The sequence below is a fragment of the Bison bison genome, unplaced genomic scaffold (assembly GCF_000754665.1).
Source record: "Bison bison bison isolate TAMUID 2011002044 unplaced genomic scaffold, Bison_UMD1.0 scf7180017864384, whole genome shotgun sequence".
Taxonomy (NCBI): Eukaryota; Metazoa; Chordata; class Mammalia; order Artiodactyla; family Bovidae; genus Bison; species Bison bison.
The window spans coordinates 1080655-1092842 of NW_011494956.1; the positions used below are offsets into that span (position 1 = coordinate 1080655).

General features: G+C 35.1%; 1 protein-coding gene across 1 annotated transcript in view; it reads left to right on the forward strand.

The window, feature by feature from the left end:
- Positions 1 to 12188, forward strand: part of HLTF (helicase-like transcription factor) — a 64902-nt gene that overhangs the window by 26703 nt on the left and 26011 nt on the right. The window contains exons 10-14 of the mRNA XM_010858121.1: positions 1184 to 1274; positions 2869 to 2951; positions 3037 to 3081; positions 3961 to 4050; positions 11320 to 11417. Coding sequence (XP_010856423.1) covers positions 1184 to 1274; positions 2869 to 2951; positions 3037 to 3081; positions 3961 to 4050; positions 11320 to 11417 — 407 coding nt within the window. The remainder of the gene's footprint in view (positions 1 to 1183; positions 1275 to 2868; positions 2952 to 3036; positions 3082 to 3960; positions 4051 to 11319; positions 11418 to 12188) is intronic.

A 12188-nucleotide genomic window follows, 5' to 3' on the forward strand; every position in this document is an offset into this window, starting at 1 on the left:
TGATGTAATTCCACCTCTGGCTTTAGTACTGTAGAAAAATTTCAGATACTTTTTTCTAAAGAATCTCATGAAAACTAGTAGTCAAGAAAAATTTCATGAAGGAGGCCATGATGAAATTGTGTGGTAGCACATTAAAGAACCTGAGGAAGAACATTTTTGGTTGAGAAAAAAAGCCCCAGGAAAGGGCAGCTAAAAGCAAAACAAAACAGAGTATCTTGCTATGGGACCTCAGAATAATTTGTGCTATTTATAATGTAAATAAATAACTGTATATGAATAAATAGGCATGAATAGCAGCAGATTAAGATAGATAGATTAGAGCCAAATTAGAGGAGAAATGAAAAGGGATGCAGTTATAATAGGTTGCATTTAGCAGTTAGTGACTTTCATAAAATTAATTTCTGAAGATTGGTTAGAGTAGAGCAAGACTGAAATATTTTAAAAGAAGACTAGTAGATGAAGAAAGAAATAACATCTGTGTTCTGTTACGAATTTTGCCATGTTTAAGACAGGGGCAAAATGGAGAGAGAGGCAGAATTGAGGGCTTCGTTGTGGGGGCAGGGTTTAGGAAAAAATTTTGTATGTAATGGAAAGAATAATTTGTTGGCCTTTATGAGGAAATGTGATCAAGAAAATAGGTAGATGAGTTAGCATTAGAAGGAAAGGAAGTAATGCTGAGGAAAAATATAGTTAATTGAGAGAATTAAAAAATTTTAAAAAAGGAACATTGATTAATTTATAGAAGATGACATCTGATTTTCTTTACAAAGTGAAGTAGGTCATCTGCTGGGAGTAAAAGGAGTTTAAAATCTGGGCATAGGATCCAGTGTATGATAATAGTGGGTAGGGAGGCGCTGTGATAGGTAGAAGAGTTGCTAAGTGATGCAAGGTTGACAACTGAGATTGGGAAGTATACATTTATTATCCCACTTGTTTGTTGTCCATTTTTTTCTGCAGCAGCTCTCAGCTGCCTTGGTATAGCAGGAAATACAGTCAGTGTGGGGACTGACTGGATGGCTTTAGGGGAAACGACTAGGTTACAAAAAAGTTGAAGTTACTTTTGTGAGAAAATACTAGATTAGGAAATTGTAGCTATTGAGTTATAAAACCAGTGTTTTAAGAAAGATACTTCTTGTCTGAGACAGTTTACTAATACTCTTTATCCTTTTCTTTGAAATGGAAGGATCTAGATGTAGTGGAGAACCCAGTATTTCAGATGTCAAGACAAAGAATAAATATCCCAAGTCAGAATTCTCTAGCTCCCGCTCCAAAAGGTAAACTCTTTTATGGTTTGATTTTATGTAATATGTTTAAACTCTTTATCTATTTTCTTACATATACAAGAAAGATATGACCATTATCTCCACAGCATAGTTCTTTCAAATACATTCTTTAATTTGAAACTGCTAAAATCATTGTGACTTAAGGAGGTAGACTGTTCTTATTTTATAGGTTAAAAGTAACATTAATATATAAAAGAAGTAATTGGTAATTTTTAATATCACTATCTTTCTATTTTCCTATTTGTTTCACATAGGAACTGAGATCTCTTGGGTTTTTTGTTTTCAATTGAGACTTTAGAAGAGTTTTCTTTGTGAATTTAAGGAGTTGAGAACTGATGTATATTTATTGGACGACTTGACAAAAGCATTGTTTGCTCATCTGAGTTGTTTCTCAATTCACCTTTAGTAGAAATAAAACATGATAAAGTTATTTATGGACAGTATTATATTCATGTAGACTGGAAGGAGAATTTGAATAAAACCCATAATGCCCCTCTGATTTCCACTTGAATTGTTAAGTTTATAAATTTTATTTATTCTCTGAGGTAGATCTAAATACTTGGCTTTTGTGTTTCGTTGTTCACTATCAATACCTGCAGGTATGACCCCAAATCTGAGTCCCTCTTAGCTATTCTATTTGAAATAGAGATTTCAAATCTGGGGCTTTGTTAATTGTTCTGTCTTTAATACCTGTCTGAACTGAGTATAAAACCAGGACTCATCAGTTTCCCTTTTATCTAGATCTCAAATCTATATAACTCTGAACTGACCATGAGTCTGGGTAACAGAGCACTATCAGCTGGACAAGATTAGGTTCAAGGGTGCGGAAATAATGACGACATGGGAAAAACAACAACCAACACACAAACTATTAATTAAACTATTAATTAAAAAGTAGATATATACTTAGTGTATAGCAGGTACTATTTTAGAGGCTTTACATGTGGTAACACATTTTATCGTACAGAGTGAATTGTATCTTTATTCCTATTTTCCGAGTGAGGAAACTGAAACTTAGAAGAATATTAGGTAATTTGCCAAAAGTCACATAGCAAATAAATGGTGGAATGGAGATTTGAATCTAGGCAGTCTCATTCCACAGTCTGTTGTTTCTAGGCACTTAAACATAGTACTGTACTACTTCTACACTGAATTTATAAAAGTTTCCATTATGAAAGAATTCTATTTTTGCCTCTTAGCTGCTTACTTTGTATTGGAGGGTTCTCTTTGATAATCAGAATCACTTCTTTTTTGTTCTAGTTTTATACAAGTATTTTAATTGAATTACCAAATACTGAATTATTAAGTGTTGAAGAGATTAGTATTCTAGAAGGTTTACTTTCTCAAATTTATTTTAATAATCATGATACTGTATTTTGTACAGTTAAATGCATCTGGCTGTGAAAACAAAATGCTTTTAGCAAATTTGGCTTTCATTTGTCAAATAAAAATTTTTTTCCCTTGAAATTTTCTCAAAAAATAAACCAGGGTAAGAAAAAAGCATTTGTATTAAATTTATTAAGCATAGATTTTATATCCCATTTTATTTTGGGTTGATTAAAAAATTGTGTATACTTAATTTTAGGAGAAAACCTGCTGCTGTACAGTACACTGAAAGTAGTGATTCAGAGGAAGTTGAACCAAGTGAATTGCCGCAGAAAATGAAAGGTAATATGAAATGAGTTTGATTTGATAATGTGTCCTATATTTTAATTTCCTAGTGTGACCATGTTATATTTGGTTTTATTTTTAGGCAAACTGAAAAGAACACAATCAGAGACTAAAATCAGAGTAAAAGGTATGTATATACATATCAATATCCACTATCTATACTTAAAGATTATTAAAGTAATCATTGATTTGTATCTCATTGATTTGTGTCTATCAAGCTTGGAATTCTTTAGTAATAGTTCTTAAACTTGACTACTTTTTACATTTAAACTATTTATGGAGCTTACCAAGGGTGTTAAATGAATGAAGCAAATTGAAAGAATAGTTTCAAATTAAAATCTAAGAGAAAATATTTAAACCGACTTTAGACAAAATGAAAATCTTTCTGCTACTTATAAAATGACTTCAATAAAACCTGTTTTGTATATGTATAAATTGTAGTTACAGAAGTAGGGTGAGACTGCCTTTTCGTCAATATAGCTCAGCTATTATATTTAGCATTATACAAATTTATAAATGTTGAGTATCTTTACTTTTTCCTGTGTCTTTAAAACATAATTTACTTTGTTTATCTCCTAATCTAATTGTATCATATTCCTAGGTTAAGAAATTGTGTTGCATTTGGATAATAACTTATCACCATTTGACTGATCTGAAAATTTGGCAGCATCTTCATTAAACGTTAAACACCTGTTTCATTGAACATATTTTCCTTCCACCTAGGAGCTGAATCACTTTGCATTTGACTGCTTCTACTTTCACATTTCTTCCTTAGGAGAAGCTTCAATTTATCATGAATGACTGTTTCTTCTCTGAGCTAGATAGATGCTTAGTGTCAAAAGAGGTAGTTTTGGTTACTAGAAATATTTTATGTTTATTAAATAATACAAACTCTTGAAGTGTGTAAGTGGTATTATGCTTCCTATCCTTAGAAAGTTATCTGTACTTAAGTACAGGAGAGAATTAGTTTTGAAATATCTTAATGATTCTGTGGTTTGTACTTTAGCAGGATCTTCTAAGGTTCAAGAGGATGCAGAATTTGCATGTGCACTTACTTCATCTACCCCTGTAACAAAAAAGAAAATGTTGAAAAGGGGTAAGTAAATCTGCTTTTGTTTGGTTTATTTTTTCTGTTTCTCAAATAAAAAAATTTTAAATGACAAAAGTATAAAACTATATTATAAGAAAAAAGTAGAGAAAAAAAGGTAATCTCATTTTTAAAAGTACAATTTTATGTATTTTCCTATTCTATTTGTTTTAGTTAGGCTAAAAATATGATGGGCAGAGGTCTCTTACTCATCTGAGTAGCAGAGATATTGTTTCCAGTAAAGGCACAGAGCAATTTATGGCTGTTTTAAAACTTAATTTGGATTAATTAGAATTGTAAATATTTATTATTGGTATGAGAAGAATTTGTTTTTCAATTAAAAATGTGAGTGATACTTATTATTACTTTATAATTTGTAATTCGTAAGAAAAAAGAGTCTAAATATTTGAAATGGAAAGAGATTGGACTGTGGTTAAGGAGATCTAACAAATTATTTTATCTCTGTACCTTAGTATCTTCCATTTTACATATTGAAGATGCAGCAGACAAGTCTATTTTCATGGGGCTTATGTCTAATGATGAGGTGGAAACATAAACATGTAAACATAATTTAAAATGTTTTTAATTTATTTTTTACTTAAGTGTAGTTGCTTTACAGTATTATATGTTACAGGTGTACAGTTTTTAAAGGTACTACTCCACTTATAGTTATTATAAAATATTAGCTATATTCCCCATGTTGTACAATATATCCTTGTAGCTCATACCTAATATTTTGTACTTACTCCCCTATCTCTTCTTTGCGGCTCCCCTATTCCTTCTCCCTACTGTTGACCACTAGTTCTCCATATCTGTGAGTCTACTTTTTTGTTATATTCACTAGTGGGTAGTATTTGTTAGATTCTCCTTATAAGTGATATCATACAATATTTGTCTTCTCTGTCTGACATTTCATTTAGCATAATGCTCTTCAAGTCCAGTCATGTTGTTTCAAATAGTAAAATTTTATTTTTCTTTTTGAAAATATTACTTGTTTTATTTATTTTTGTTGCTGTTCAGTCACTCAGTTGTGTCCGATTCTTTGAGACCCCATGGACCACAGGATGCTAGGCTTCCTTGTCCTTCATTATCTCCTGGAGTTTGCTCAAACTCATGTCCATTGAGTTGGTGATGCAATCCAACCATCTCATCCTCTGTTGTTCCCTTCTTCTCATGCCCTCAGTCTTTCCCAGCATCAGGGTCTTTTCCAGTGAGTCGGCTTTTCTCAAGTGGCCAAAGTATTGGAACTTCAGCATCTGTCCTTCCAATGAATATTCAGAGTTACTTTCCTTTAGGATTAACTTGTTTGATCTCCTTGCTGTCCAAGGAACTCTCAAGAGTCTTCTTGAACACCACAGTTCGAAAGCATCCATCTTCAGTGTTCAGCCTTCTTTATGGTCCAACTCTCACAGATGTCCATGACTACTGGAAAAACCATAGCTTTGACTAGATGGACCTTTGTCAGCAAAGTAATGTCTTTGCTTTTTACTGCGCTATCTAGGTTTTTCATAGGTTTTCTTCCAAGGAGCAGGAGTCTTTTAATTTTGTGGCTGCGGTCGCCATCTGCAGTGATTTTGGAGCCCAAGAAAATAGTCTGTCACTATTTTTGTTGTTTCCCTATCTGTTTGCCGTGAAGTGATGGAAACGGATACCATGATCTTCGTTTTTTGATTGTTGAGTTTTTAAGCCAACTTTTTCACTCTTCTCTTTAACCTTTATCAAGAGGCTCTTTAGTTCCTCTTCACTTTCTGCCATTATTTGTTTTTAACTTCTTCTTTTGGCTGTACCACATGGCTTGTGAAATCTTTGTTCCCAGACCAGGGATTGAACATGGGCCTTAGCAGTGAAAGTGCTGAGTTCTAACCACTGGACTACCAGTGAATTCCCCAAATTTCATTCTTTTTTAATGGCTGAATAATATTCCATTGTGTGTGTATGTGAGACATTTTTTTTTTTCCATTCATCTGCTGATGGACACTTAGGTTGCTCTGTATCTTGGCAGTTGTAAATAACGCTGTTGTGAACATTGGGGTGAGCGTGTTTTTTTAGAATTAGTGTTTTTATCTTTTTGTGTATATCCAAGTGTAGACCTGCTGGGTCATATGGTTCTTAGAGAAACTACCTTACTGTTTTTTTCAGTTGCTGTACCAATTTTTATTTCCACTAATAGTATATGAGGGTTCCATTTTCTCTACAGCCTCACTAACATTTGTTATTTGCATTCTTTTTGATGACAGCCATTCTGACAGGTATGAGGTATTTGGTACCTCATTGTGGTTTTGATTTGCATTTCCCCAATGGTTAGTGATGTTGAGCATATTTTCATGTGCCTGTTGGCCATCTATATTTCCTCTTTGAATCAATGTCTGTTCAGGTCTTCTGCCCATTTTTTAATTGGGTTGTGTTTTTGATGTTGAGTTATATGAGCTGATTGCATATGTTGGATATTAATCCCTTATTAGTCATATCATTTGCAAATATATCCTCCCATTTAGTAGGCCTCCCATTTAGCTTATTTGTTTTATCAGTGGTTTCCTTTGCTGTGCAAAAGCTTTTAAGTTTAATCAGGTCCCATTTGTTTATCTTTGCTTTTATTTTCTTTAGGAGATGGATCCAAAAAATATTGCAGTGATTAATATCAAAGAGTGTTCTGTTTTCCCATAGGAGTTTTGTAGTATCTGGTCTTACATTTAGGTCTTTAGTCTATTTTGAGTTTATTTTCATATGTGGTGGTAGAGAATGTTCTGCTTTCATTTTTTTACATGTAGCTGTCCAGATTTCCCATCACCGCTTATTGAAGAGGCTGTTTTCCATTGTATATTCTTGTCTTTTTTGTTGTAGGTTAATTGTTGATAAATGTGTAGGTTTATTTCTGAGCTCTCTGTACTGTTCCATTGATCTGTTTGCCACAGCCATACTGTTTTGATTACTTTAGCTTTATGGTATAGTTTGAAGTCAGAGAGCATGATTCCTCCAGCTCTGTAAAAATCACTGCTACTAAACAGAAAAAAGAAAAAAAAAAGTGAACCTATTTACAGGACAGCAGTGTAGATGCAGACATAGAAAACAGATTTGTGGTTGTCAAGGGGTAAGGAAGGATTGAGAATTTAGGACTAGCAGATGCAAACTAGTACATATAGGGTGGATAAACAAGATCCTACTGTGTAGCACAGGGAACTATATCTAATATTCTGTGATAAATGAGAATGGAGAAGAATATGAAAAAGAATGTGTACATAACTGAACACCTAAAATGAACACAACATTGTAAAGCAACTATATTTCAGTAAAAATAATTAAAAGAAAAATAAAAAATGAATGAAAAGAAATGAGGACACTTTAAGAGACTTCTGGGAAAGCAGCAAGCTCACTAATATTTGCATTATAGTAGTCCCAGAAGGAGAAGAGGAAAAGAAAAAGCCTGAGATGTAATAGCTGAAAACTTCACTAACTTGGAAAACAGTCACCCAAATTGAGGAACAACTGAGTTCCATACAGGATGAATCCAGGGAGGAACATGCTAAGACACATTGTAATTAAAATGGCAAAAATTAAAGAGTAAATATTTAATGCAGCAAGGAAAAAGCAGCAAATAACATACAAGGGAACTCCCTTAAGGATATCAGTTGATTTTTCAGCAGAAACTCTGCAGCCCAGAAGGGAGTGGCTTGATAAATTTAAAGTAATGAAAGAGAACAACCTACAACCAAGAATACTATACCCAGCAAGAGTCTTCTAAAGATTTGATGGAGAAATCAAAAGCTTTACAGACAAGCAAAAGATGAAAGAGTTCAGCACTACAAAACCAGGTTTATGACAGTTGTTAAAGGAACTTCTCTAGGCAAAGAAGGAAAGGCCACAACTAGGAACAAAATTACGGAAAGAAAAAACTCACCAGTAAAGGGCAAACGTACAGTTAAAGTAGAAATCATCCTCATACAAAGCTAGTTATGGAGGTTAAAAGACAAAAGTAGTAAAATCATCTATGTCCACAATAAACAGTTAAGGAATACACAAAACAATTAGATGTAAAATATCTCAAAAGTAGTTATCATAAGGGAGTTTTAAAATACATTTGAAATTAAGAGATCAGCAACTTAAAATAATTATGTATGTATAGAGACTGTTGTACAAAAACCTCATTAGTTCAGTCATTCATTCGTGTCCGACTCTTTGTGACCCATGAACTGCAGCATGCCAGGCTTCTCTGTCCATCACCAACTCCCAGAGCTTATTCAAACTCGTGCAGTGAGTCAGTGATGCCATCCAATGATGGTGATGCGATCTCATCCTCAGTCGTCCCTTTCTCCTCCTCCCTTCAGTCTTTCTCAGAGTCAGGGTCTTTTCCAGTGCATTAGTCCTTTGCATCAGGTGGCCAGAGTACTGGGGCTTCAGCTTCAGCATGAGTCCTTCCAAAGAATATTCAGGACTGATTTCCTTTGGGATTTACAAAACCTCATGGTAACTGCAAACCAAAATCTATAAAAAATTTGCATACAAAAAAGAAAAAGGAGTGCAAGTTTAACACTAAAGATAGTCATCAAATAATAAGAGAAGGGGAAAAAAGACCTACAAAAGGAAATCCAAAATAACTACCAAAATGGCAATACGAAGACAGATAAGATAGATAGATATCAATAATTATGGACCAAATGTTCCAGTCAAAAGACATAGAATGGGACTTTTCCTTATGGGCAGTGGTTAAGACTTTGCCTTCCAATTCAGGGGGTTCAGGTCAATCCCTGGTCAGGGAGCTAAGATCCTACATATTTAGGGGCCAAAAAACCCAAAATGTAAAGCATAATCATTACTTTAACAAATTCAATAAGGACTTTAAAAATGGAGCTTCCCTGGTAGCTCAGTTGGTAAAGAGTCCACCTACAATGCAAGAGACACAAGAGCCTCTGGTTTGATCCCTTGGTCAGGAAGATCCCCTGAAGGGATGCATGGCCATCCACTCCATTGTTCTTACTTAGAGAATCCCATGGACAGAGGAACCTGGTGGGCTATAGTCCATAGGGTGGCAAAGAATCAGACACAACTGAAATGACTTAGCAAGCAGCAAACATTAAGAAAATAAAGAAAAATAGTGAAATAAATACTGACCTAAGGTTCCTGGTTAAAAATTATGAAAGGAGTACATCAAGGCTGTATATTATCACCCTGCTCATTTAACTTATATTCAGATTACATCCTGTGAAATGCCAGGCTGGATGAAGCACAAACTGGAATCAAGATTTCTGGAGAAGTGTCAATAAGCTCAGATACACAGATGACACCACCCTTATGGCAGAAAGCAAAGAGGAACTAAAGACCCTTTTGATGAAGGTGAAAGAGGAGGGTGAAAAAGCTGGCTTAAAACTCAGCATTCAGAAAACAAAGATCTTGGCATCTGGTCCCATCACTTCATTGGAAATAGATGAGGAAACAATGGAAACAGTGACAGACTATTTTCTTGGCTCCAAAATTATTGTGCATGGTGACTGCAGCCATGAAATTAAGACACTTGCTCCTTGGATAAAAAGCTGTGACAGACCTAGACAATATATTAAAAATTAGAGATATTACTTTGCCAATGAAGGTCCATCTAGTCAAAGCTATGGTTTTTCCAGTAGTCATGTACAAGATGTGAGAGTTGGTCCATAAGGAAGATGGAGCACTGAAGAATTGATGCTTTCGAATTGTGGTGTTGGAGAAGACTCTTGAGAGTCCCTTGGACTGCAAGGAGATCCAACCAGTTAATCCTAAAGGAAATCAGTCCTGAATATTCATTGGAAGGACTGATGCTGAAGTTGAAACTCCAGTACTTTGGCCACCTGATGGGAAGAGCTGACTTATTGGAAAAGACTCTGATGCTGGGAAAGATTGAAGGCAGGAGGGAAAGGGAATGAGCGAGGACAAGATGGTTGGATGGCATAACTGGTTCAAAGGACATGAATTTGAGCAAACTCTGGGAGATGGTAAAGGACAGGGAAGCCTGATGTGCTGTCGTCCATGGGGTCACAAAGAGTCGGATACAATTGAGCAACTAAACAACAACAACCTGTTTAAGAAGGTGATATTTGAACTAGCAAAGAATGATGAGAAAGAGTTAAGTTTTGTCTAAAATTAGAAATAGAAAATTCTTTTTAGATTACTGTTGACCCTAACTTTAGAAATTTTAAGAATGTGGGACTTCTCTGGCACTTCAGTGGTTAAGACTCTGCTCCTAATGCAGGTAGCAAGGATTAGATCCCTGGAAACCAAGATCCCAGAAGCTGTGGGGCACAGCCTACCCCGCGCCCCTCCCCCCCACCAAATCTCAGTTTATAGGCAAGGAACAGGAACACACAGTGTATGGAAGTGTAAATTACCTTGGAGAACAAGTAAGCCATACAGTGAACCCAAAGATACATGACTTAGAACTCTTGATATCTACTGGGAGATATGAAAAAATAGTTTTGTCACATTATTTTAGCAACATATTAGAAAAAATGTCAGAACTGTCCAGTAGGGAAGTGGAAAATAAAATTATAGTGTGTCCTCCCATAGGGTGTCTTAAATGTCCTCATGTGGCAGCTGGCCTCTCCCAGAGAGAGTGATCAGAGAGAGAAGCTGACTAGACAGAGGGAGAGGGCATCTGAGTCAGAAGTTGTGTCTTTTATAACAATCTCAGAAGTGATACACTATCATTTCTACCATATCCTGTTGGTCATATTGTTGTTGTTTAGTCGCTAAGTTGTGTCTGACTCTTCGCAACCCCATGGACTGTGGCGCACCAGGCTCCTCTGTCCATGGGATTTTCCGGGCAAGAATACTAGAGTGGGTTGGCATTTCCTTCTCCAGGGGATCATATACACCAAGTCTAGTTGAATGTGGAAGGGGGCTATACAAGATTGTGACTTTGGGGAAGTAGATACCATTTGGGCCCATCTTGGAGTCTGATACCACATTAACTATAGTCAAATTCAGAAAACTGCATAAAACAAAATTTAATAACTATGAATAACCTAACAAGTATTAGGAGATATTCCATACTTCCTCCCTATACCCTTTCTCAGTCATCATTCTCTACATTCCCCATAAACAATCACTATTCAGATTTTTAGTTGTATAAAGTGGCAAGATAAAATCTAGTTCCTGATACTTCATTATGGTTAGAAACAGAAGTTTTTTTTGTTTCTTTTTAATTACTCCTAATTTCTCTTCATAGAGGCACATTTTTGACATATCTTTATTGACTTCATGTATGTTTGAGAAAAAACTGCTGAAGGATGTGTCACTGATTCATTCTTTCAGGAGCGTCTGCAGTGGAGAGTTCAAAGAAAACTGATGTTGAAGATAAACCAAGAACGACACTGATCATCTGTCCACTTTCTGTATTAAGCAACTGGATGGTAAGTCTTTACAGCCCTTTAAAAATATAATTTATATTTGTCTTACACTATAAGAGAGTCATTCATTGGGAGAAATATGGTTGGTCAGCACTTTATAGTTAAATTCAAATAATTGTTAATTGACTTGGGGTTATTTTTACTGAATTGAAGTAATTTTTCTCTGAAAATGTATAGTAGAGAAAGAAACATTGTCAGTTGCTATTGTAAGATTTGACTTGTACTTCCGCCTCTTTTCTTTCTGTCTCCTGAAGTAGGAAAGGTGTATAATTTAATACCACATCATATTTATGAACTGTTGAAATCTCTTTCTTAAGCACACCACTAATGATAACTTGTTTATTTTAACACCTTATTACAAACATGTAATGAGCTCTTATGTGCTCAGTTTTTCCTAAACTCTTTTCATAGATTTTCTCAATGAATCCTCACAACTAGTATTCTCATTTTCCAAGTGACTGAATTAAAACACAGAGAAATTAAATAACTTGCCTGAGGTCACCCAGCCAATAAATGACGGAGGAAGCAGATAGTATCCAACATTTTGACTCTAGAGCCTATACTTTTTTTTTTCTTTTAATTTTATTTTATTTTTAAACTTTACATAATTGTATTAGTTTTGCCAAATATCAAAATGAATCCACCACAGGTATACATGTGTTCCCCATCCTGAACCCTCCTCCCTCCTCCCTCGCCATACCATCCCTCTGGGTCGTCCCAGTGCGCTAGCCCCAAGCATCCAGTATCGTGCATCGAACCTGGACTGGCAACTCG